This window comes from Ursus arctos, unplaced genomic scaffold (genome assembly GCF_023065955.2).
Source record: "Ursus arctos isolate Adak ecotype North America unplaced genomic scaffold, UrsArc2.0 scaffold_1, whole genome shotgun sequence".
NCBI lineage: Eukaryota > Metazoa > Chordata > Mammalia > Carnivora > Ursidae > Ursus > Ursus arctos.
The window spans coordinates 11473829-11501125 of NW_026622763.1; the positions used below are offsets into that span (position 1 = coordinate 11473829).

The 27297-nt window shown below is 37.6% G+C and overlaps 1 protein-coding gene across 10 annotated transcripts in view; it reads right to left on the reverse strand.

The window, feature by feature from the left end:
* Positions 1 to 27297, reverse strand: part of EPB41L5 (erythrocyte membrane protein band 4.1 like 5) — a 156415-nt gene that overhangs the window by 24560 nt on the left and 104558 nt on the right. For all 10 annotated transcript variants that reach the window (XM_057317191.1, XM_057317189.1, XM_057317188.1 and 7 more), the window contains 2 exons: positions 9836 to 9999; positions 5846 to 5943 (listed from right to left, as the gene is read on the reverse strand). In XM_057317191.1, coding sequence (XP_057173174.1) covers positions 5846 to 5943; positions 9836 to 9999 — 262 coding nt within the window. The remainder of the gene's footprint in view (positions 1 to 5845; positions 5944 to 9835; positions 10000 to 27297) is intronic.

Genomic DNA, 27297 nt, shown 5'->3' on the forward strand with positions numbered 1-27297 from the left:
ACTATGAAAATGACAGAACAAAGCACAAGTCCAGTTAGTAAAGGTCACAATGAAAACAATATAAATAAACCATTATGAAAAGAAATAAATGGAACAAAGCAAATTAAGAAGTTTAGGGGCGCCTGGATAGCTCAGTTGGTTAAGCATCTGGCTCTTGACCTCGGTTCTGGTCTTGATTTTCAGGGTCGTGAGTTTAAGCCCCACATAAAAAAAAAGTACTTTAAATTATCTACACTACAACTGACACTTAAAATGAATTAAAACAACAAGAACAACAATTATCAATACTATTCTGTGCTTGTATTTAAGGCTGGTCTAAACAACAAACTCACTCTAAACATTTTCTTAGTCTTAGACACAGCTTCTGTTCTATAAAACAGGCTAGCTGGCATGTATGGGATGACACACCACACCATTCTTTCAGATTTGAAAGACTGAATTAATGTGTTTATTCTAATTTGGTGTTTCTCAGTGTGGTTTCCACACATCAGCCTCTGGTTGGGACCCTAAAATCTCAATGTTGGAGGAGCTTCCTTATGTGATTCTAATACACATCCAAGTCTAAGAACCACTGCTTTGGACTAAACTCTAATGCCTGTGACTGCCTCGTCTTCAGAATGATTCCTATTAATTGAAGGAAGTCCCTAGGTCCTTTTTTCAATCATAGTTAGTTCATATGGTGTGACCCAGCAATCCCACTTCTGGGTATATATTCAAAGGAAACAAAATCACTATTTTGAATAGATTTCTGCTCTCCCATGTTCACTGCAGTATTATGCACAGTAGCCAAGATACAGAAACAACTTAAACAACCATCAAAAGATGATGGATTAAAAATGTGGTGAGTTTATATGTATATATGGAATATTATTTACCTTTAAAGACAAGGAAATCTTAGCATAGGGAGCATAGTCAAATACTGTAATAACTTTGTATTGTGACAGATAGTAACTACACTGACGGGGAGCATTTCATAATGCATGTAATTGTAGAATCACTGCTATACATTTGAAACTAATATAAAATTGCAAGTCAACTATACTTCAATTTAAAAAAAAGAAGGAAACTCTGCCATTTACAACAAGATGGATGAAGCTGGAGGGCATTATGCTAAGTGAAACAAGTCAGAGAATGACAAATACTGCATGGTATTACTTACAAGTGGAAATTAACAAACAAAAATCCAACTCAGAAACAGAAAGTAGAATGGTGGTTGCCAGGGGCTTGGGGGTGGGAAAATAGGTAAAGCCTAGTAAAAAGGTACAAACTTTCAGTTATAACACGAATTAAATTCTGAGGATCTAATATAGAGCATGGTGGCTATAGCTAATCATCTGTTCCGTATACTTGAAATTTGCTTAGAGAGTAGATTCTAAGCATTCTTACCAAAACCCAAAACAAAATGGCAACTATATGAGGTGATGGATATATTGATTAATTCAATTGTAGAAATCATTTCACAATGTATATGTGTATCAAATCTTCATGTTGTATTCCTTAAATATATTACAATTTTATTTGTCAATTATATCTCAATAAAGCTGGGGAAAATCATGGCTAATTCAAATACTTTGACATTTTCTTTTCAGAGTCAATTATGTTGCAGAGTTGAAATTACTTGTTAATTATTTATATTTGCACATTATAGGATTCTCAGAGCAACCTGCCTCTGGACATAAGCAGAGATTTCTTTTTCTGTCTATATTACAAACATAAACAAGAATTCAATACACATCATAGGTAAAAGTATATATTGTTACCATCTTTCAATTTCTGCAAAAGTATAAAGGCTTTAAAACTGCCTGTACTTTAACATACTACTTCCTTTCCAGGAAAATAATCAGATGATGGCAGATATTTATTTTGAAGGTTGTTTTTCACAGCATTGATGATGACAGTGAAAATTAGCAATAATATAAATGTCCAACAGGTAACTGAGTAAACATAATGATGACACAATTTAACTACTGTCCGTAATATGTCCTCAAAATAAAGAAAGATGTTTATAATTGATTAGTTTTAAAAAGCACTGTCACTGTACTTTTATTTTTAAAAATACACATTTAAATATTTGGAAATACTTACACATATCACATTTAAATGTTTAGAATATTTATCTTAAAAATGTTTACTGTAGTTATCTCTTAGTAGAGAATAATGGAAGATTTAAAATTTCCTGCTTCTTTAAATCTACTCTCTACAATTATGATGTATGAGTACATAAAAAAATTACTGAAATACAAGTTCAGTGTAACAGCTTTAAAATATTTTCACTTCATTTTATTACAGCACATAATTCCAGTGGCAGCCAGTTACTATGCTGCTGATATGACTGCCTTGGATGGCCAAAATGTGGCAAACAATGACCAAAAGAATTAAAAGGACACCCTGATTCCTAAATACCCCAAATGAGACCGGATCTGAAATGACTGTGGCTACCCCAACTTTACTGTAGAGTACTCCTGGCTGTCAGTCAGCTGATAGGAGAGTTTATGTGAGAGACTAAAGTTGGTCCAGAGTCTGCCTAAATTCCAGGCAGAATGCCACCAGATGCACACTTGAAACCACTCTTAGAACAATCTTGGCTGGGAAATGTGAACATCTTTCAGCAGCGTACTTATACAGTCAAACAACCAAGGTGAAGAAATAGTGTAAACAGTAAAATCTAAAAGAAACATGGTACATTTTTTTAACAAGAGGTCCTAATTCTGAGAGATCCAACACTGAAACGGTTGGATTAAAAAATATATCCACAAAACTTTTAACCAAAGTAAAGTTCTTTTTAGTACCTTGGAGGGATGCAAGGAGTTGTTTCAAGGTTGGTGATGGTTCATTCTTTTTTTAGTCATGGACCGTTTTAAGAATTTAACAAAATGAGAATACACTTTCTAGAAAAAAATATATGAATGAATCAATGACAAGAATACGTATTCAAGGGGCACCTGGGTGGCTCAGGTCATCTCAGGGTCCTGGGATCAAGCCCTACATCAGGCTCCCTGCTCAGCAGGGAGTCTGCTTCTCTCTCTTCCTCTGCCTGCTGCTCTGCCTGCTTGTGCTTTCTCTCCGTCAAATAAACAAATTCTTAAAAAAAAAATATATATATATATATAAATAACATATTCAATTTTATAGAGTTTAAGGTCTTCCTCATAATTATTCATAAATAGATTCATTATCTGCAAGTTAGGAATTCTGCTTTAGAAGATTAGACACAGTTTGCCTTATATTTTTACTAAATATACACAAAGGTTTTTGGTTTTTTTTTTTTTAAGATTTTATTTATTTATTAGAGAGAGAGCACAAGCAGGATGAGGGGCAAAGGGAGAAGCAGACTCCCCGATGAGCAGGGAGCCCAATGCAGGGCTTGATCCCAGGACTCCAGGATCATGATCTGAGCCAAAGGCAGATGCCTAACCGACTGAGGCACCCAGGTGCCCCTCATTGGTTTATCTTATAAAAAGTAAACAATAAACACGTTTGTAGACCTGAATCAACAGTGTATTAGAACATCAAGTGACTGCATCAATCCTGGATAACGCAGGACTCACATGGCATGAGATCCCTCTAAAACAGGATCTCAAGACATGAGTGTGAGGTCAACTCTGCTGCCAGTAGTGCTAGTCTAAACCTAACATGGCTTAGAGCTTCTTGGTTATACAATCCTTAAGAGCTAATCATCCAAAACTGATACTTTGCTTTAGAACAATGTATTTTATTTTCAGGTTTTTCATCCTAAGATTACTGCACTTAGTAAAGCTGATTATTAAGATTAATTTGCATTCCCTAAGCAAACATGAACTACTGATGGTAGAGGTAGAGAAATCAAACTGGATTAAAAATGTGTGTCATATAAATAAAACATGAATCAACATTTATACAACACTCTGGTTGTAAAGACATAAGGTAAGGCCGTCAGATGTCTCTTAGTTTTTAGTACAACACTGAGTTCTTTCTTGTTATTCCTGCCTGCCACTGAATAAGCTCTCACTAAATATTAGCTATTATTTTTCCTAGCTATGTGAAGCCCAGAATGTTCCTTGATGGCACACTCTCCTTTACCTAACCCACTCTTACACTCCCTTTCCTATCCTGAACCCACACTCCTCTTTTTTCAAGGCTACAAGAGTAACTGAACAGATTCTCTGCTTTGGAGGCTCAGTTATATTATAACGAGACATGCAGGGAATTTTAGAAAAGAAACACACAGCTGCTCAGTGGATTTCCATGACCTCCCTTCCAGTGTCACAGACAATCACTCCTTTTCCCCCACCTTATGCCCACCAAGATTCACCAGTCATCATTCTCCTTCAAGATCATTCCAGTCCTCCATTAAATTTTTCTCTAATTGTTAACCATCTAAAGCTCTCATCTAAAGTTTTCAATTAACTCTTCTGTCTCTGACCCTGTATTCCTCTACCTACAGAGATAGTAAAACAACTGACAATATGAAAGCAAACACACAAATATAATTGAAAAATATTGAACAGTCATGAAAATGAAAGTCTTAGGATGCCTGGGTGGCTCAGTTGGCTAAGCATCTGCCTTCGGCTCAGGTCACGATCATAGGGTCCTAGAATTGAGTCCCACATCAGGTTCCCTGCTCTGCAGGGAGTCTGCTTCTCCCTCTGCCTGCCACTCCCCCTGCTTGTACTATCTCACTCTCTCTCAATGACAAAAAAATAATCTTTAAAAAAAAAAAAAGGAAAATGAAAGTCTTTCTGGAATTTAATCAGCTTCTAAAAGACATTTCTAAGCAAAAACATATTAGAAAAAGAAAAAAAAAACAACCTGGATTCAAAAGGACAGCTTGACCAATGACAAGAAAGAAGAAAATCACTCTTTACATCGTACTGGTCTCTGAAGAAATCCAGTTAGTTATCCAAGGATGAAACAACACTGCAAATCAGCTGGTTCCTTGTCCTCTTTAAGATCAAAACAAAACTCATCCAATAGATCCTTGTTATCTGTTGTCTATATATAGGGGAAAAGGGTGTCTCTAGATCATTATCTAAAATTTACTCTTCCATTTAGTAGGGACATCTAGTAGTAGACACAATGAATTATTTTTATCTCATTCTACTTTAATTATCCCTCTAAGTTATTTAAGAAAAATTTTGAATTATACTCAAACAATTAACTTAAGTTTAATTGGTTAAATTGGTATGCACCCCCCCACCCCACACCTAAAACTCCAAGGGCACAGGGTGGTGAAAGTTATGAAGGACAAAGCTGAAGCATCTCAAGTTCCATTCTCTTCCCTGTTTATATGACACAGCAGCTCCCTCTCAAACAAATCCTTCTGTAATTTTATTTTTATTTATTTGAGAGAGACAGAGAGAGTGCACTCAGGGTGTGGGGGGGAAGGAACCGAGCGAGAGGAAAGAATCTCAAGCAAACTCCCCACTTACTGCCAGACTTGATCCCAGGACACCGAGATCACGACCTGAGCCGAAACCGAGAGTCAGATGCTCAACCAACGGAGCCACCCAAGTGCCTCAAATCCTTCTATAATTTTGAAATTACAGAATCTACAACTACATCAAGACCTATTGAACAGAATTAGGAAAAGGATGGGCTAAATCAAAATAACAAGTTTAAAGCAGCCACAACACTTTGCATGAATGTTGAAAAACACTCAGGACATGACCTTACAGTTCCTATCACTGCCCGAGTTTCCTCCTTTCCTCCTGAACATCCATGAATTGTGCCTTTGAAATAGGTCTGAAAGAAGTTGGCACACACACATTCCCCAGAAAAAGGAAAGAGAAAGTATCAGCTTTGGAAAGCAGGGATTTCTAGGAGGTCTGGAGATGTGTGCAGGCATACAAAGGAGAAATCTGAATACCTGACTGTTGATGTTGACATCAATGTTGGGACGAGAAGACGGCAATGGACCACTTTCCATCTGGAGGTGTTTGAGCTTCTGTGAGGCATCTTTTAATGCTGGAAAAAAAATGGCAACACGGCCTCTTAGTCTGCCAGGCTGTCACAGCTGTGTGAAGGAATAAACTTAAGTTTTTTTCCCAATACCAGTTACCAAAAATTAAATGGAATAATTCATAAGACCACAGGATAAATATATTTTCTTTCCACAACCAGGTAACTATTAATTTAGGAGTTAACCTAAATTATAGGAACATTGCCTTGTATTTACACCACTAGTAGAAAGCCACTAGATATGGAATCTCAATAGCATGTGTGGTTAAGAAGTCTTACAAGCCAAAATATACCCAAAAAAGGCAGAGAACACCTGTGACAAGATCCTTCCATAACCCCAATGCAAGCTCCTCCCGTCAAACCTCAGTACTTTGCCACTGCCTTTCCTTGGCCCTGACTATACACTGCCTAAAACTACACTTCTGTGGAGCAAATAGGTGAAGGACATACATTTATTCATTCACTGATTAAACAGAGTATGTATTGATAACACAAGATGTAATGCCGGACAAGCCTTTTGTCTTTATAATGTTCTGCCTAGCTGCAAAATAAATTTATTTACAAATAAATTTCTCCAACCATTGAAAAGATAATATATTAAATACAATTCAGCTTTAAATGAACTCTATTTAAATTAACCACTCTAGAGGCGCCTGGGTGGCTCAGTAGGTTAAGTGTATGCCTTTGGCTCAGGTCATGATCCCGGGGTTCTGGGATGGAGCCCTGCATTGGGCTCACTGTTCACTGGGAAGCCTGCTTCTCCCTAGGGAGCCTGCTTCTCCCTCTCCATCTGCCCTTCCCCTCACTTATTCTCTTTCTCAAATAAATATTTTTTAAAAAGATTTTTATTTATTTCTTTGAGAGAGAGAGAGAGAACGAGTGGAGGGAGGGGCAGAGGGAGGGGCAGAGGGAGAAGCAGACTCCCTGCAGAGCAGAGAACGTGATGTGGGACTCAATTCCAGGACCCTATGATCATGACCTGAACTGAAGGCAGATGCTTTAGCTGACTGAGCCACCCAGGCACCCAACAAAAAAAATCTTCAAAAAAAAAAAAAAAATTAACCACTCTAATAATCTTATCGTGCATGGATGAATTTGGTATGAGTTTAAATTTTTTTTTTTTTTAAGATTTTATTTATTTATTTGACAGAGATAGAGACAGCCAGCGAGAGAGGGAACACAAGCAGGGGGAGTGGGAGAGGAAGAAGCAGGCTCATAGCAGAGGAGCCTGATGTGGGGCTCGATCCCAGAACACTGAGATCACGCCCTGAGCCGAAGGCAGACGCTTAACCGCTGTGCCACCCAGGCGCCCCGGTATGAGTTTAAATTTTTACACTGTCACTTGACAAAAAAAAAAAGGTGTTGAATGCCTAGTAATTTGTATTTAATCCAGTAAAAGGGAGGGAAAAACTATGAAATCATTTTCTCCTCGTCAAAGAGTTCTTATAAAAGTGTCCATTAATTAACTCCGTGGATCCCTCTCTTGGCTACACATTAGAATCAGACGTGGAGCTTTTAAGGAATACTGATTCCCAGAGCTGATCCTAAAACCATGATAACAGAATTTCCAGAGGTAGTTTTCTGGTACTGGTAGTTCTTAAAACTTTCCAGGTAATTTTAATGTACAAAACTGAGAATCATGAATTCAACACTGATCTTCACAAAATCTTCCATACTCGTTTACATACTTCTTTTTAAGAGGGGGAAAGGGGAAGGGCAGGGAGAGAATATTAAGCAGGCTCCACACCCAGCGTGGAGCTCGATCTCAGGTAAGATCATGACCTGAGCCGAAATCAAGAGTCAGAAACTTGGCGCACCTGGGTGGCTCAGTCATTAAGTTTCTGCCTTTGGCTCAGGTCATGATCCCAGAGTCCTGGGATGGAACCCTGCATCAGGTTCCCAGTTCAGCGGGAAGCCTGATTCTCCCTCTCCCACTACCCCTGCTGGTGTTCCCTCTCTTGCTGTGTCTCTCTCTGTCCAATAAATGAATAAAATCTTAAAAAAAAAAAAAAAAAAAAGGTCAGAAATCTAATCAACTGAGCCACCCAGGTGCCTCCATTTACATACTTAATTGCCATCTCCTGGTTTTGTGTTTTTTTTCCCCTTCTGGTTTTCTTAATGCTTCAAATTATGCAATACTAAATTTTAACATAATGATGTTGAGACTACAAATAGCTTATGCCAATAAATACCCCCCAAAAGTAAAACCCCAAAAAGGGTTTTGGGGGGTTTTCTGGTTGAAATAAAGCTTCTGGCATTACTTCCGTTTGGCTGAGGAAAATCCTAAAATAATAGGATAAGCTATTTTTTTTAAAGTTACTAATTATAAATAAACTACTTACCCATGTGAATCAAGATTTTGACATTATAGCCAAAAGAAAATACAGAATAAATTGGATACCAGCATTATAAGACCTTAATTCTTAATATCAGAACACTCTAATTATTTTCACTGAATGACTTTGAACAAATGTTATAAATCTGAACTAAGTCTTATTAATGAAACCTCCACACTACACAATAATTTCTTCTACCACAACTTCCATGTCATTTACGCTCTACTTGAGTAACTTCTGTAATGAGGGGGCTCACTTACTATTAGGTATCTATTTCTGATATATGGCAGAAAGATTCTTAAGTCTCCTCTATACCGATTTTAAATCTGCTTCCCTATCCTTTGAAGTTGCTGGTCCAAGATTCACCAATAAAGCACCATAAAATAATTTCCTTGATATATCAGGCTTTCAAATATTTGGAGAGTTACTACATTTTACTTGCTCCTTTCTTTCCTAGGCATTTTCCTAGTTCATCCTACTATGTTCTCTAAAACCAAAACAATTTCCTGGAAAGTATATGCTAAATAAATGCGGTTTGCTAACACTATGCTATGGCAGCACTGAAAGAGAGGGAACATTTTTTTTGCATTCGTATAATGGATACAAAATGGAACGTATATATAAAACCAATATTACCACCTCTATAAGGAAGACTGTTTTTTTTTAACCCTGGAAATACTCGGTATTAAACTGGTCCTCCTTCTGGCTAAGAATATTTGCTTCACTGCCTATTTGTAGTGATTACTTAAGGAACAAAGGAATAAATTTTTAAAGCCAGTTACCAGTAGTACTTAAGCATGTTCTGTTAACCAGAAGCCCTGAGTAACTTTTCATTAACACTTTGTATTCTAAATCACTACATACTATTGCTGTATTCTATGCTCTTCAGAGACAGCAGCATACTCACTGGCAGTTCCATATGAGTTGTTTAAAGATGGTGTCTGACTTTAGTGATAGAAATCAAAATTGGCAATAGCCACATAAATATAAGGTGCTTTTAAATGAACACATACTACACTGAGATTCAACAGAAAGCTCCTATTTAAAGGCAGGCTATGCTTTATTATCAAATCAAATTCACAAATCCATAGAAATTTTCAATATGCAACTCATTGTTCCCTTTTAACCTTTCAAAAAACTAAGAAAAGCAGCACTCTTCCTGGATTATGCATTTTTGCAGGTCCAGGCAACAACACCCCTCATTAATAACAAAATACTTTCGAGGAGCCAATGGAATATCCCAACATTTATTAAATCCTGTGCTATAGAAAATCTTTCAGAAACCTTTTTTCTCTTAATTTTCACCCAAGAAACAAAGTAAAAAGCAAGTCTGAAAATTCATGAATGTTTAATGACTTATAAATGTTACAAATGTTTAATCGTCCTAATTATGTGATCTTAACTATTTCAATGGACCCTCAAGCCAAGAAGAAGGCATAACTATTCTTCATTAAATTTTAAAATTCAACTATTGCATAAAATATTCTTGAAGGAACAGATTTAAATAGCTAAGAGTTGTGAAATAAGAAGTTGTCCCTGATGTTACATAGAACATTACTTACTCCCGCATTCCTCTTTAGTTCCTTCCAATCCAGTTTGCCTGGTGACTATGTTAACTTCATCTGGTGGTTGGGGTACTTCCAGAGTATCAGGTGCCCCAATTACATCATCAATGGTTGTTTCCAATAAGTCTGGACTATCTAGCAAATCAATATTCAGAGGCAAGCTGTAAGGGTGAAAGAAAACTAACTTAGACCAAGAAATTTATCATGAATTTAAATACTAACAAAAATATCTGTTGTAAAAAAAAAAAGTCCATGTAAGAGGTCGTGTCCCAACTGGTTTAATCATCTCTCAAAACCTTTTGGGCAGACTTCTTTTCCGCCAAAAATGGTGCAAGAGGGACTGGATTTAGCATCTCCTCCACCCTGAAATAACCTAAGGGGAAAAAAAGAAACTATTTTCAAGATATTTAGACACCAGATAACAGAGATTCAGGAAACAAAAAAGGGAGGCTCTATGACAGCCTTGAGAGAATTTCCATGCAGTGGTGCAGAAAAGATGAAATGAGGCAGAACATGGAGGAGTCCCTTAGATGAGAAGATGAGGCTGAGAGTCTAGAAAGACTAAGGGAGCCAGAGTTCATGGAACAGAGTACCAGAAAGGAGAGAGCAGTACTTCAAGGAGAGAATCCTGAGGATCTGAGGAGGGTCCCCCTCAAGTATTCAGCAGAGCAATGATCAGAGAATACGTGTGAGGAAACTCCCTGAGGCTGGGGAAAGAACCATCCAACAGAATTTCCTCTCTCCGTTTGGCTGGGGAAAGAACTAGTGGCACTCACAGTGGGCCACAATGTCTGCTTCCACACTGTAAAAACACATCATTCACAAGGCACTGAATATTCAGAAAGGTCTTGCCTCAGTAGTGGAGAATAATAACAACAGACCCACCTGACACATCATAAAAGAAAGACCTGAAAGGACCAAACTGTTTCCAAGTAACAATTGCATTTTAATACAAAGCTCAAGATGATTTAGAGGAATATAAAATTATCTAGCATTCAACAAAGCAAATTTCACAATGTCAGGCATCAACTGAAAAATTACCAAGCATGCAAAGAGACAAAGATATCCTATACTGAAGAGAATAATCAATCAATAGAAACTAACATTAGAATTAGCAGAGAAAGACATTAAAACAGTTGTAACTGTATTCCATATGTTCACGAAGTTAAGCAGACACATATAAAAGACCCAAATCAAACTTCTTGAGATAATGGAGATGAAAAATATATTGAATGGGATTGACAGCAGATTTGACATTAGAAAAGGTACTGAATTTGAAAGCACAGCAATACAAATTATACAAAATAAAACAGAGAGAAAAGAATCCCCCCAAAAGGAAAAGAATATCAGTTAGCTGTGAGACAACTTCAAGCAGTGTACTGTATGAATAACTGGAGTCCCAAAGTGGGAATGGGACCAAACAAATTTTTAAAGAAATAATGGCTGAGGTTTTTCTAAATTTGATGAAAACTGTAAACCCATAGATACTAGAATCTCAACAAACCCTAAACACAAGCAACATGAAGGAAACTCACCAAAGCACATCATAATCAAACTGCTTAAAACAAATGATAAAAAGAAGATCTTAAAAGCAGCCTAAAACATTATATGTTCAAAGGAATAAAGATAAAGATAATAGATTTCTCAACAGAAATAATGCATGCTGGAGGGCAGAAGGGGAACATCTTGAAATCACTGAAAAAAAAAGATTATCAACAAAGGAAAAGTTAGGCATTCACCAAAGAAAAACAAAAACATACGTCCACAAAAAAATGTGTACACAAATGTTCACAGCAGCGTTATTCATAACAGCCAAAAAGTGGAAGCAACTCAAATGCCCATCACCTGAGGAATGGAGGAATAAAGTGTGGTATAACCAAAGAACGAAATACTAACCAGCAGTAAAAATGTGTGAAATACTGACACATGCTACAACATGGACGATCCTTGAAAACATGATGTTAAGGGGAAAAAGCCAGACACAAAATACCACCTATGAGTCCATTTATGTGAAATACCCAGAATAGGCAAATCCATAGACAGAAAGTAGATCTGTGGCTGCCAGGGGCTGGAGGAAGAGTAGGAGCAGAATGCAGACTGACTGCTGTGGTGTAAGCCTTGAAATTAAGATTCAATATTAAGTGTGGCCTTGACACCTTGGGCATCACAGGGCCCCAAACGCCTAATCAAACATTCCCCTGCTCTTACCAGATATGCCGCCCCTCCCCTTCCAGTGGAAAAGATCCCGGGTGCCTGGCTGGCTCAGTCGGTAGAGCATGTGACTCCTAATCTTGGGGTTTGAGTTTGAGCCCCATGTTGGGTGTAGAGATTGCTTAAAAATAAAATCTTAAAAAAAAAAAAAAAAGAAAAGAAAAGAAAAGAAAAGTTGCCCATCTAGTTGTATCAGCTGCATTCTACCCGGTTCTTAACTTAATGAGTTTTACTTCCCTGCCTGCCTGTGAAATTACTCAAACAAGTAATCACATCTTCTGGTGGGAACCAGGGGTCACCTCATCCTCACGTTACTATAAAGCCTGCCTCCCACGGCTCATGCTTATTCACTTTGCTCCCAAGTAGAACCACCACACGGCCCTGTATGTTGTGAGGCTTTCCTCTCCCTTGAGCTATGAGTATATGTGTCTAACAAATTGCTGTCTATCTCATCTGTCCAGTGTTGGGTGTTGTATGTTCAGCCATTTTGTAATATTTAGGGTAGGAGATCCTTCCCCTGTAAGAGTGAATAGGAACTGATCAAAACAGTTGCTTAAGGGTATGGGGTTTTTTCTAGGGGGACAAAATGTCCTAAAATAAAACTGTGATAAAGGCTGCATAATCCTATGAATGTACTAAAAACAGTGAATGTTCACTTTAAATGGTGAATGTTATAGTGTGTGAATTATATCATAATAGAGTAACATTTAGATACTGCCTATCTAAACAATTAAAATATGAACAAAGAGATTAAAAATATAGAAAAGAAATTTAAAAATGAAAATAAAAAATGATAGAGAAAGCTATATCAAGTTAACACTAGTTGAAAGAAAACCTGACTGAATATATTGATATCAGAGTAGAGTTCAGAGCAGAGAACAGCACTTAACATGAAAAGCATAACATGAATCATGGAACTTGACATCAAAAACTAGGGATGTACTGTATGGTGACTAACATAATATAATAAAAAAATATTAAAAAAAAGAAAAGCATAACATATTCAAATTTGTAGGATCCCACAAAAGTAATACATAAAGGAATTATTTATAGTACAAATTATCTATATTAGAAAAGAAGAAAGTTCTCAAATCAGTGACCTACGCTTATACTTTGATAAACTACAAAGAGATGAACAAATTAAATGCAAAGGAAGAGGAGGGTAGAAAATAATAAAGATCAAAAGAAGAAAACAATAGAGAAAACAAATTAAACCAAGAGCTAGTTCTTTGAGAAGCTCAACATAATTGAAAACCTCTAGTTAAACCGATAAGGAAAAAAAGAACACATATTTACCAATATCAGGAATGAAAAAAGGGGACATCATTACAGACCCTACATATATTAAAATGGTATAAGAGGGACACCTGGTTGGCTTAGTCAATGGAGCATGTAGCTCTTGATCTTGGGTTGTGAGTTCAAGCCCCATGTTGGCAGTAGAGCTTACTTTAAAATAACTAAGTAAAATGGTATAAGGGAACATTAGAAACTTTATGCCAATAAATTCAACAACTTAGATGATATGGAAAAACTCCTTGAAAGATACAAATGACCAAAGCTTACTACAGAAGACACAAAATCTGAATAGACACATATAAATAATTGAATCAGTAATTAATAAACTCACAAAGAAAAACTCAAGCCCAAATGACTTCCCTGGTAAATTCTATCAAATATTTAAAAGAACAAATAATGCCAATCTCCAAAAAACTATTCAGAAACAGAGGAAGACGCAACATTCCCTAACTCATTCTAGGAGACCGTTACTACCTTAATACTGTATCATACCAAAGATATAACGAGAAATTAAGTAAGAAATAGAAAGGACTGGCTACCATGACCAAGTGCGACTTACCCAAGGAACACAAAGTTGGTTTAACATTCCAAAATCAATTATGGTAATAAATCATATTATCAGAAGAAAACCACATGATCATCTCAATAGAGGCAGAAAATGCATTTGACAAATTCAACACCATTCATGGTAAAAACTCTTAACAAATGAGGAATAGATAAGAACATCCTTAATCTGACAAGGGAATTTACAAAATACCAACAGCTGAGATCACATTTAATGATGAATTACTGAATGCTTTCTTCCATAAGACAGAAACAAGACAAGGATGTTCACTGTTCCCACTTCTGCTCACCACTGTAATAAAGGTTCTAACTTATGCAGTAATAATAAAAGAAAAAAAAAAGGACTAGAAAAGAAAAGTAAATCAACGGTACCCAGCGGGAAGGGAAAAGGTAAGAAGAAAGAGGTTTTTACATGCAGCTGATAGATTCCTAGATTTCCTAGAATCCTAGAAAGTGATAAATAAATTCAGCAAAGCTGAAGGATACAAGATCAACATACAAAAATCAAGTATATCTATATACTATGCAATGAACAACAGGAAGCTGAAATTAAAACAATTCCATTTATAATATCACAAAGAATAAAAACTTAAGAATAAATTTAATTAAGGACAGGCAGGACTTGTACACTTAAATCTATAATAAATAAATGGTGATCTAAATAAATGAAAAGACATTTCATGTGCATGGATTGGAACACTAATATTGTCAAGATGGCAATTCTTTCCAAACTCATCTACAAACGTAAGGCATTCACAATCTAATTTCCAGCAGGCTTTTTTGTAGAAATTGACAAGCCAATCCTAAAATTTACAGAGAAATTCAAAAAAGCTAGAAGAGCCTTTTGAAAAAAATAATAAGAGTTGGAGGATACATACCATCTGATTTAAAAACTTACTGTAGTTGCAGTAACCAAGACAGAGTAGTACCAACAAAAGATAAACATGTAAATCAACAGAAAAGAATTGAGAGCTCAGAATTTCTTACATTTATGGTTGATTTTTGTCAACACAAATCAATGGAGAAAAGAATAATCTTTTCAAAAAATGGTACCAAGACAACTAAATATAGATGCAAATGAAGTTACACCTTTACCTCACACCATACATAAAAGTTAAATCAAAATGGATAACAGGGGCGCCTGGGTGGCACAGCGGTTAAGCGTCTGCCTTCAGCTCAGGGCGTGATCCCGGCGTTATGAGATCAAGCCCCACATCAGGCTCCTCTGCTCTGAGCCTGCTTCTCCCTCTCCCACTCCCCCTGCTTGTGTTCCCTCTCTCGCTGGCTGTCTCTATCTCTGTCAAATAAATAAAATCTTTTAAAAAAAAAATGGATAACAGACCTAAGCATTAAGAGCTAAAACTGCAAATATTTGATAAAAACATAGGGGAAAAATATCTCTGAGTGTGGGTTGGCAAAATATTCTTAGGATATGACATCAAAGGTACAATACATAAAAGAAAAAAACTGAGAAGCTGAACTTTATCACAATAAAATGTTTGAGTTTCAAAAGACACTATATGGGGGGAGGGGTGCGTGGATGGCTCAGCTGGTTGAGCATCCAACTCTTGGTTTCAGCGCAGGTCATGATCTCAGGGTCATGAGATCCAGCCCCACATAGGGCTCTGCACTCAGCAGAGAGTCTGCTTGAGATTCTCTCTCTCTCCCTTCCTCTGCCCCTCCCCCTGCTTTCATGCACATTCTCTTGCTCTCAAATGAAATAAAGAAATTAAATCTTAAAAAAAAGGATAGGCCGGTGATGTGTATTAAGGAGGGCACATATTGCATGGAGGACTGGGTGTTATACTCAAACAATGAATCATGGGACACTACATCAAAAACTAAAGATGTACTGTGTGGTAACTAACATAACATAATAAAAAATTTAAAAAAAGATATGATATGGAAGTGAAAAGAGAAGGCATAGATTAGGAGAAAAATGTTGTAAATCATAAATCTGATAAAGGACAAGAATCCAAAATATACAAAGAACTCTTAAAAGAGTAATAAAAAGACAAGTAACCCATATAAAAATGGGCAAAAGTTTGAATAGACATTTCTCCACAATCTAGAAATAGCTGATAAGCACATGAAAAGATTCTCAATATCACCAGCCCTCAGGAAAATGCAAATCAAAACCAAAATGAGACACCACTATTCACTCACTACAGTGGCTATAATCAAAAAGACAAAATAACGAGTGTTAGAGAAGATGTGGAGACAATGGAATCCTCATGCATTTCCACTCTGGAAAACAGTTTGCCAATTCCTCGAAAAGTTAAAATGTAAATTTATCATACAATCCAGCAATTTTCCTCTTAGGAGTCTATCCAAGAGAAATGATACCTCACATTCACACAAAGACATGTACAAAAATGTTCATAACAGTATTCATAGTAGCCTGAACATGGAAACAATCCAAATTTCCACCAATTTGTGAACAGATAGACAAAATGTGTATATCCGTACAATGGACTATTACTCGGCAATTAAAAGAACAGACCAGGATCCATGGATGAACCTCAAAAACACTGTTAGGCACAGCTCAGTGGCTCAGTCGTTTAAGCATCCAACTCTTGATTTCAGCTTCATCTCAGGGTTGTGAGATTGAGCCCCATCTCGGGCTCTGTGCTGGGCATGGAGCCTGCCTAAGATGCTCTCTCTTCCTTTACCTCTGCCCCTCCCCTCTCTCCCCCTCTTCCTAAAAATAAATAAATAATAATAAAAACAGTATTCTTAAAAAAAAGACAACACATTATGTTATAGAAGCCAGACATAAATCTCTGCATATTGTATAATTCCATTTATATGAAATGTCTAGAAAAGGCAATTATAGAAATTGAAAGCAGATCAGTGCTTGCCTGAGGGAGTAGGAGGGTAGAAGCATTACCTAAGTGTAGACCAGCACAAGGGAAATTTTTGGGATGATGAAAACATTCTAAAACTGACTTGTGGTGATGATTGTACAATTCCATACATTTCTAAAAAATCATGGGATTGTACACTTAACAAATGAATTTTATAATATATAAAAATGTTTCAATAAAGTTTAAAAAAAAACCATTAGCTAAACTCGGAATTTAGAAACTAGAGATTAGCCAGTTCAGCAGAGTTGCAAGATACAAGATCAATATATAAAAATCACCTGTATATCTGCACACTAGCAATGAACAAGAAACTAAAATGAAGAAAACAATTCTATTTAGAAACCCAATGTATTCTAAATGTATTGTTTTTTTAAAGAACTCTCAACCCAATTCCTCTGCTGTGGGAAAGCTCAAAGCTTAGATCATTTTGTTGATCTAATACTGAGAGCAAAGCAAAGGAACTGCCATCGTTCAGAACATGCTTTTCCTAGAAGAATGAAGTCCATGTTTCACTTACGTATCTTGTGTCAGGGATCCAAGTAAGCAAAAATTCTTTTGAAAAATGTTAAAAGAGGTAATAAAAACAAAGAGACTTCCTGTGCAAGAGATCTGTATCGCAATTCCTATCTCTGCAACCACCCAGCTGTACAACTTTGGACAAATCACTTTACCCTGACCTTCAAAATGTGTTTGTTCTACAGAGCTCAAAGGATTCCAGACACATGGGACTTACCTACGGGTATGGAAATGGTGGTGCTGTTTTGGTCTCCTCACAATGATCTTCTTATGGACGTTTATTTAGAATTCCAGGTAAATTTAATTCAAAGGATTTCTTGGCTAAAACTAATTTGAAACCACTGGAGCAAAGGCATTTCAGGCACTTTTCATCTTTAACACTAAAACTATAAAAATCTATTAGTGTAAAACCATCTCATTAGCTTGTTTTCAAGCCTTTTTCCATTGTTCCAATTGTTATCTTCCCTAAGAGTGAATCGGTATCATTTGGGTTGCTGTTTTTTTTAAATAACATCATCGAAAGAAGAGGTGATAGTGGTGACAGGAAGAACAGACGAAGCAAAAATATTGGAATATTAGAATTTGTTGAAGCTGGTTGTTGAGCATATTTCAATTCATTATATATTCTCTATACTTCATGTAATTTTGAAATTTTCATCATAAATTTTTCAAGATGTGGGTACACCTGGGTACTTCAGTCGGTTAAGTGTCCAACTCTTGGTTTCAGCTCAGGTCATGATCTCAGAGTTGTGAGACTGAGCCCCATGTCAGGCTCTGCACTCAGCGCGGAGTCTACTTGAGATTCTCTCCCTCTCCCTTTGCCCCTCCCCCACTCATGTGCACACATTCTCTCAAATAAAAATCTTTATAAATAAAAAAATAAAAATGTAAAGATGTGGATAGCAATGTTTTTAGACAAAAGATAGTGATAACTGGTGGTAGTTCATCTTCTGTGGTTCCAAAACGAACACATGACAGAAGTTTTTTTAACTACACACTACGTGCCTTAGTCCATTCAGGCTTCTGAAACATAAATAACATAGACTGTATGGCTTATCAACAACAGAAATTTGTTTCTCACAGTTCTAGAAGCTGGGAAATCCAAGAACAGGCACTGGCAGATTTGGTGTCTGGTTCTAGTTCAGAGACCATTTTTTTCAGTGTATCTTCATACAACAAAAGGAGTACATGAGGGATTTCTCTGGAGTCTTTTTTATAAGAGCACTAATCCCATTTATGAGGGCTTCACCTTCATGACCTTATCACCTCCCAAAACCTCACCTCCAAACACCATCACACTGGGGATTAGTTCTCAACATATGGACTTTGGGAGGCACAAATACTCAGTCCGCAACATACAAAACTAAGAAAAAAACATTCATATGAAATTAAATAAAGCCCATATATACAAGAATGTTGGACTGTCTCAGAATTTCTGAAGAACAGAGATTAAAAAGTACCCACATTATGTGTATCCCACCCCCAAATTCTTACGTTAAAGTCCTAACACCCAGTACCTCAGAATGTGATCTTATTTGGAAACAGGATGACTGCAGATGTAATTAGTTAAGTTGGGATGAGATCATACCAGAGAGTAGGGTAAATACTTAGCTGAATACGACTAACATCCTTACAAAAGGGGGAAACGTGGATACAGACACCTACACAAGGAGAGCACCACATGAAGATGAATGCAGAGACTGGGTGATGCTTCTGCAACCCAAAGACTGTCAGCAAACCACCAGAAACTAGTGAGAGGATGGAACAAGTTCTTTCTCATAGCTCTCAGAAGCAAGGAATCTTGTCTACACCTTGATCTCTTGGACTTCTAGCCAAAGAGACAAAATTTCTGGTTGTTACCCAGTTGTAACGGTTGTCCTAGAGAATTAATACATCTCACATTCAAAGATCTGAGCACAACTTACTAAAAAAGAATCTCAGAACGCCACATTATCAAAACCATAAAAAGACAAATCCACAAAAACATTCTGCCAGAAAACTCAAAGGACGCAGGTGGACTCTAACTTCTCTCTTCTCTGCAGGAGAGTAGGGTCTTGCAAAATCATATCAAGTAAATGGAGGTTTCTGAAAGAACCTGTGAAAGGGAAGAATGGCAACTCACTTTGTGGTGGGGGGTTGCTGAATATCAGAAACTACTAGGCTTATGTCAGCGAGCACAGGGCGTTATCTGATACATGAATGTGTAAGTTTAGGAGCATATATAAATATATTTCCCATGCATCCTTTAGCATCGAGACGTCTAAACTCAGTGAGTTGACTAGAGCCAACCTTAATAACATGGAGAAAAAAGACCAGCAGCTGGACAAGGTACAACTGGGTGGCTCAGTCAGTTAAGCATCCAACTCTTGGTTTCAGCTTGGGTCATGATATCAGGGTCATGGGATTGAGCCCTGCTTTGGGCTCCACACTCATCGTGGAGTCTGTCCCTCTCCTTCTGCTCCCCAGTCTCTAAAATAAATAAATAAATAAAATCTTAAAAAAAAAAAAAAAAGAATCTTGATTGGATCTTGGATCAGGAAGAAAAACAGCTATAAACAGCTTTTATTGAAACATTTGGGAAAATGTGAATATCACCTATGTATTAGATAATAGTATCATATCATTGTTTAACTTTGAGTGTGATAAATATGTACAAGAATGTCTGATTTTTGGAAATACATGGTGAGGTATTTAGGGATGTACTAATATAACGTCTGCATTATGATCCTCAATTACTTCAGCCAAGAAAATAAATGTTAGCAAATAAGTAAAATATTAACAGGTAGAAAATCTAGGGGTAGGGCATACGGCTATTCATCCACCATTCTTTCAATTTTTCTGTGGGTATGAAGTTTTCCAAAAATAAAAAGTTGAGGGGAAAAAAAATGCATGTGCTCCCCTGGGCCAAGCAGAAGTCCTGCTTAAAGCCCATTCAATGGAACTCCACCCATGAGAAAAAGGTACCAAGGTAAGATTACCCACACAATACAAGTGTACTCTTGAGCAAGAGCTGAGCCAGGAATAAAGGAAAGAAGAGTGTTGCCAAAGGTGAAATATGAAGTATGCTGCCTATGTGGGGAAGTGATCGATTCTACGGGGGCCTTTGGGGAAAAAAAATGTATGAGTGTAGTACAAAAGAGCTAGCACTTATACACAGGCCATGACACCATGCTAGATTACAACAGCATTATTCAAGTAAAACTGCCCCCTTTCAACTTTCTTCTTCCTCAACCCTAAAAGTAAGCACCACAAGGGTTAGGAGGAGAAAGTAAAGATTAAAAGAACAAACCGGGGTGCCTGAGTGTCAGTTGGTTAAGCATCTGCCTTCGGCTCAGGTCATGATCTCAGGGTCCTGGGATCGAGGCCCACATCAGGCTCCCTGCTGTATGCGGAGTCTGCATCTCCCTCTCCCTCTGCTGCTCCTCCCTGCTTGTGCTGCCTCTCTCTCTCTCAAATAAATTAATAAAATCTTAAAAAAAAAAAAAAAAAGAACAGACCACCACCATCCCTATCAAAATGAGAATGAGGGAAAGGAAACCATTAAATTGGATAGAAGATTAGAACTGGACTTTTTGTAACTTAAAGTATATTTCAATTACTAAAAATAAGACGATTCGAGGGGCTCCTGAGTGGCTCGGTCGATTCAGTGTCTGCCTTCAGCTCAGGTCACGATCCCAGGACCGAGCCCCGCATTGGGGCGCCATCTCCCTCTCCCTCTGTCTCCTGGCCCGGCTCATGTTCTCGCTCTCACTATCTCAAATAAATAAACAAAATCTTTAAAAAAAAAAGAAGATTCTTAAATGTACAAACGAAGGGCTAGAAAGGGAAAAGAAGAGTTGACCTTGTGCAGATGAATACAATGAATACAGTACTTAAAAGAAAGATAAAGCAGAGAATTCAGGCTTTTCCAAAAACAACTCCCATTAATTAACTGGGGCTCAAGGCAGGAGGAACTCAGGAATCTCTGAAGGCGGAAAGAGGCACTGAGGTAAAAAACCCAACTCTCCCTGGGAGGAATGAAACCGAAGACACCTCAAGTGAGAGAGTAAACAAGAGTCAGACTCACTACTTAAAACAGGGTACTGTGTCTTCTAGATAGGAACAGAGGCTGAAAAAGCTCAATTCACAAGTCCAGTTTCAAATGAAAAGAAAGTGCTTGCCTGCAATGACGGGAAGAATTAGAAATATCAGGGGCGCCTGGGTGGCCCAGTTGGTTGATTGTCTGCCTTCAGCTCAGGTCATGATCCCAGTGTCAGGTCAGGCTCCCTGCTCAGCAGGGAATCTGCCTTTCTGTCCCCCTGCCCTTGCACTCTCTCACTCTCCCTTTCAAATAAACAAAATCTTAAAAAAAAAAAAAAAATAAGAAATATCTGTGCAACCAACAATAAGACCACCACATCCTGGCTTAAGGACTGGAGGAATTTCTCCAAAAGACCCTACTGTAAGACTTTCCTCAGAGCTGAGGATTTCAGAAGTTCAGGCTGGGGCAATTTCAAAACTGCCTTACTAGAAAGAATAAGGAAAGAAGGAAAGAAAACAAACCTGTTTATTTTATATTTTTTTAAGATTTTTATTTATTTATTTGACAGAGAGAGACAGCCAGGGAGAGAGGGAACACAAGCAGGGGGAGTGGGAGAGGAAGAAGCAGGCTCCTAGCGGAGGAGCCTGATGTGGGGCTCGATCCCAGAATGCTGGGATCATGCCCTGAGCCAAAGGCAGACGCTTAACAACTATGCCACCCAGGCGCCCCAACAAACCTGTTTAAAACAAGGTAAGTTGAACTCACAAAAAATTACAAAGCATATAAAAAAAAAACAAACAAACAAAAGAGAGGAAATCATTAAATTTCTCATAAAATCACTTTCTCATAAAATCACTCTAAAGTGACTATAACATAAGGACACAAAATCACATTCACTCACAAGAAACAAAAAAGGGGGAAGAGAGAAATCTGAAGGGAGTGGAACAGATGAACAGTTGTCATTGATTAGAAAGACTACAGAAAGCTAAAACCCAATTTTGGAGTAGGGAAAAAACTAAGTCATTCCAGAGAACTCAAGAAAACTTGTAAATATTTTCTCCCTTTTCATGGGTAGTCTTTTCACTTTCTTGACAGCATCCTTGGAAACACAAAAGTTTTAATGTTTGATGAATTCCAGTTTATTTTTTCTTTTATCACAAGTGCTTTCGGTGTCATATCTAAAAAACTATTGCTGGGTCCACAAAGATTTACTCCTGTGTTTTCCTCTAAGACTTCTATAGCTCTAGCTATTAATTTTAGGTCTATGACCAATTTGGAGTTCATTTTTTTACATGGTGTGAGGTAGGGGTCCAGTTTCATTCTTTTCTATATGAACATCCAGTTGTTCCAGCAGAATTTTTTAAAAAGTAATGTTGACGTAACAGGAGAATCATTTGGAAACAAACTAGATTCATTATTCATACCTTATACCAAAGTAGTTCTAAGTGGATCTGAGATTACTGATACTACATAGATGCATTACTGACATTACATTATTATGTAAGTTACTGATATTATATAGTTAATATCCCTAATATACATTAAAAATTCTTAAAAATAAAGAAAAAAGTGAATAGCCCTGCTTGAAAAGGCAGAAGATGCTACAAATAAGACTCAATTCACAGAAAAAAATGGCTGTTACACATACAAAAATACACTCATAATAAGAGGAATTAAAAAAAACTACACTGAACATATCCATCATTAACCTTGATTATGGTGTTGATATCACAGGTGTATACATGCCAAAACTTATCAAACACTTTGCATAAATGTACTTCACTGTGCATCAAATGTACCTCAAAAAAGCTGTAAGGGGAAAAAAAAACCCACTTCATTTCCAATGAAGAGGAAACTGGCAATATCTAGAAAAATTAAAATGTATTTATTATCAAACAAATACCATTATTACATGCAAAAAAAAGGAACTAATCCAAATAAATTTTAAGCTCAGTATTTTATTTACTCTCAGTCTAAAGAGAACTGTGGAGAAATACTGAACTTTACTTAGATTTGTTGTTGATAGTGGTATGGGTACAGCAATTCTGAAGCTATTTAAGCATGTCTCAACAAATATGGAATATATTGCTGGTAGTTAGGTTTCCCACTAGGAGAGAAGGGAGACAGAAATAAGGAACTGGGGAGGCAAAGAAGAACCCTAGGTATTAGACTGGGATTAGAGTGTCAGTATGAATTTATGATTTAAACATACCTATTTTTTAACTCTAAGTCTAGAAGCAATGACATTTACAGGAGCAATGAACATATCTAATGCCCAGATCTTGAATGCTAAATACCATTTTAACTAAAAGGAATCAGGCTCTTAAAGAAAAAGGCTGATTTCAGGGCTAAGGCAAGGGAAGTACAAGATGAATGTGGAAGCTCTTATACCTAAAAACTAAAAAAGTTCTCAGACAGTGAGTGGGACATAGGGACCGGTATAGGATGTAGTTTGACAGGGTTCTCATTGGCCAGATTTGGGACACTGTGACTATCAAAGGAATAAAAATAGTCATGAACTACACAACACACTGAATGAGAGAATCCATGAATCCACGTATAAATAGACAGGAAAAAGTTCTTTTTGCAGAATACCAACTAACCAACTACTTAGTGTAGAATGATAGCAAATCACCATTTTGTAACAATCATAGTAACTAATTTTCACCACTAGGTGAAAATTTGCTGGGAGAAAGAATATTTACACAAAACATTCGATAATTTTTTAATTTTAAAAAAGATAACTAATATAGTGGAGAAATCTGATAAACACCACCTAAACCAAGTAATCTAAAATCAACACTATCAGTAATGGACAAAGCAGCATCAAGTACCCTCTGATGTGATGTGCCACAGATATATCACATTTGTATAGATACATTACATTTTTCTTGACAGAAGTGCATAAACTGAATTGAATTATAAAGAAACAATCAATTAAATCCAAATTAGGGACAGTCTATAAAACAAGGAACATGTACTATTTAAGAATGCAAATGCTGTGAAAGAGAGGCTGAGGAATTGTTGCAGATTAAGATACTCAAGAAATAATAAAATGTCAAGGTGTAATTCTGAACTGGATCAAAGGAGTCGCTAGAAAACACAGTTTTAGGACAATCAGGAAACTTGAATACAGACAGCATAGAGTAGGTAAGAGTATACTATATTTGACTCCCTAAATGTGGTAACAGCCTTGGGGACATGTAAGAGAATGTTACTGCTTAGCCAGCCCTCTCTCACTTAAAATCTACCAGACTCCCTATTGCATTTGGAATAAAATTCATTCTTTTCCCTGGCATACAGGGCCCTCCACGACGAGGTACCTGCCTAGCACCGTCAGAACTCTTATCATCCCATCCTCTTCTTAATCAAGCTCCATCCACACTGGTTTTCTTTTCTACTCCTCAAAAATCAACTCAAAGGCCTCTATATTAGCTGTTACGTCTGCCTGAGATACTGCTCCTTCTTTGTATGGCTGACTCCTTATACCACTCGTATCTCAACTTAGGTATCTCTTCGAAGGCCTATCCCTCACCCTGCAGTCACTCACTATGACATGACCTTCTTTTCTTCATAGCATCTGCTCCTATTTGAAATCACGGCATCTGTATCTATATATTTATTATCAGACTCCTTTACCAGAATATATGTCATAAGAGTAGGAATTTATGTCTTCGTCACTACTGCATTTCCAGAATGTAAGACAGTGACTGTACACAGCAGATACTTAACAATTAGTCACTCAATTACTGAGTTACTAATTTTGACATGTACCCAGTAGGGAGTCTACCATTTAAGCATGATGAAAATCCTAAGGAAATCTCAACAACTTTATTTTTTTCAAAGATTTTATTTATTTATTTGACAGAGAGAGAGACAGCCAGCGAGAGAGGAAACACAAGCAGGGGGAGTAGGAGAGGAAGAAGGAGGCTCCCAGCAGAGGAGCCTGATGTGGGGCTCGATCCCATAATGCCGGGATCACACCCTGAGCCGAAGGCAGAAGCTTAACGACTGAGCCACCCAGGCGCCCCTCTCAACAACTTTATATGCTTATTACTATTGGGGAGAAAAAAGGAGGGCAATAATTTTTAGTATAAAAATACTATCATCAGGTCAGGAGACACACAAAAACAACTTATTCCATTCATTCTGACTCTCAATATATTTCTTTTCAAACTAAACAAAGCAGGAAGACAGGGGAAAAGAGTTAGTAAAAGGTACTGAGGGGGAAGGAGTGAGGGGCAAGGAGGAAGGGGGAGGAGGACTGGGGGAGAGAGCACACACAAGAGAGGGTGAGCACAGAATGTGTGGGGGGAGAGGTATTAAAAGAACATCTACTGTGGATGATACCAGCAAAGGTTTCTCTTTCAACCTCTTTCTATCTCAAAACAAAGCCAAAAAAAAAAAAAAAATAGGATTCATTAAAACTCATCTTCCAATAGTGCCGTGGCTGATACATTCAAGTAATAAAGACTTGAAGTTAGGTAAACAATCATTTCCTTGCTTACTATCATACCTTTGCATTTTAGAACAAGCTGTAATGTATCTGAAGGTTATTTATGCCTCATTCTTGTGTGCTGCTGTTACTGAAATTTTCATAGGTAACATCAAATAAAATACCTCTCGTGACTGAGAGGTTTGCCAAAGCCACTTCAGGATTTATCTCTGTATTTTCTAGTATTTGTTACACAGGAAGAGAAAATGAAACACCAATGAACCTGGCACACAGTGTTCTCAATAACTGCTTAAATAAACTTACTACACCCACTCTTTTCTTCCCTAGGGAAATATGTATGTCATTTAAATGGAACATTCTTATTGTGCCTTCATCCAGAAAGATTTAACTGCCCATTGAAAGTTGCAAACAGATATGGGATTACTATAAGTAGCCAAAAATCAAGAGATAATTATAATTAAAAAAGTATAATTTCCAAAAGCAAATAATTGAACCCTGAGTACCCCATCTCATAAAGATATGAACTACAAAACATAAACACTTTTAAGTTAATTTTTTTACTTTATCTCTCTAAAACAGAGAAATAACTCAACATCTTGGTGTTAAGAGCTGTCACTGTAGGTGTGCCTGGGTGGCTCAGTCATTAAGCGTCTGCCTTCGGCTCAGCCTGCATCAGGCTCCCTGCTCGGTGGGAGCCTGCTTCTCCCTCTCCCACTCCCCCTGCTGGTGTTCCCTCTCTCGGCTGTCTCTCTCTCTGACCAATAAATAAATAAAATCTTAAAAAAAAAAAGAGCTATTACTGTAACTTGTTTTCATTCTATACAATTTGCTTCACATAGGTAGGGACAAATGAATAATGTGCCACAAAAGTAAAGTAAAATGTTGTTCTATGAAAAGACTAAATAAAGACATGTCTCTAGAGAAAAAAGAACACAAATAAAAAGAAGACAATTTCAGATGTTACTGATAAAGAAATAAAAGATTACCAAATGGGTCCAGTTAAGATGGCGGAGGAGTAGGAGACACCGTTTTCAGCCGGTCCCCCGAGTCGAGCTGGATAGATACCAGAACAGCCTAAACAACCACGGAACCAGCCTGAGACGCAGGAAGATGCATCTGGATCTCTACAAATGAACATCTCCAGCGCTGAGTATTGAGGTACGAAGCGGGGAGCCATGAAACTGTGCACAGATATCGGAAGATAAACGGAAGGGGGGGAGCCGCCGCGTTCGGGCGCCGGGAAGCGGTAGCCACTTGCACGGGGGAGCGGGCGGGCTCGTGGTCGGCACCCGCAAAACAGGAGACTGAGACCGTGAGCCGGGTGCGCGGGCCACCAGGCATCTCGCGGAACCCCGGAATCCCGGTGCGCTCACTGGATCCAGACTGAGACCGGGAGCTTCCGGAGCGCGCACGGCGGCTGGCGGCGTTAGAAACACAAAGAACAGAGACGCGCAGGCCCTGGAAGTGAGGGCTGGGACGCCGGGTGTGGGGCGCACATCCCGGGACGCTGCAGGGTTGAGCAGCACCA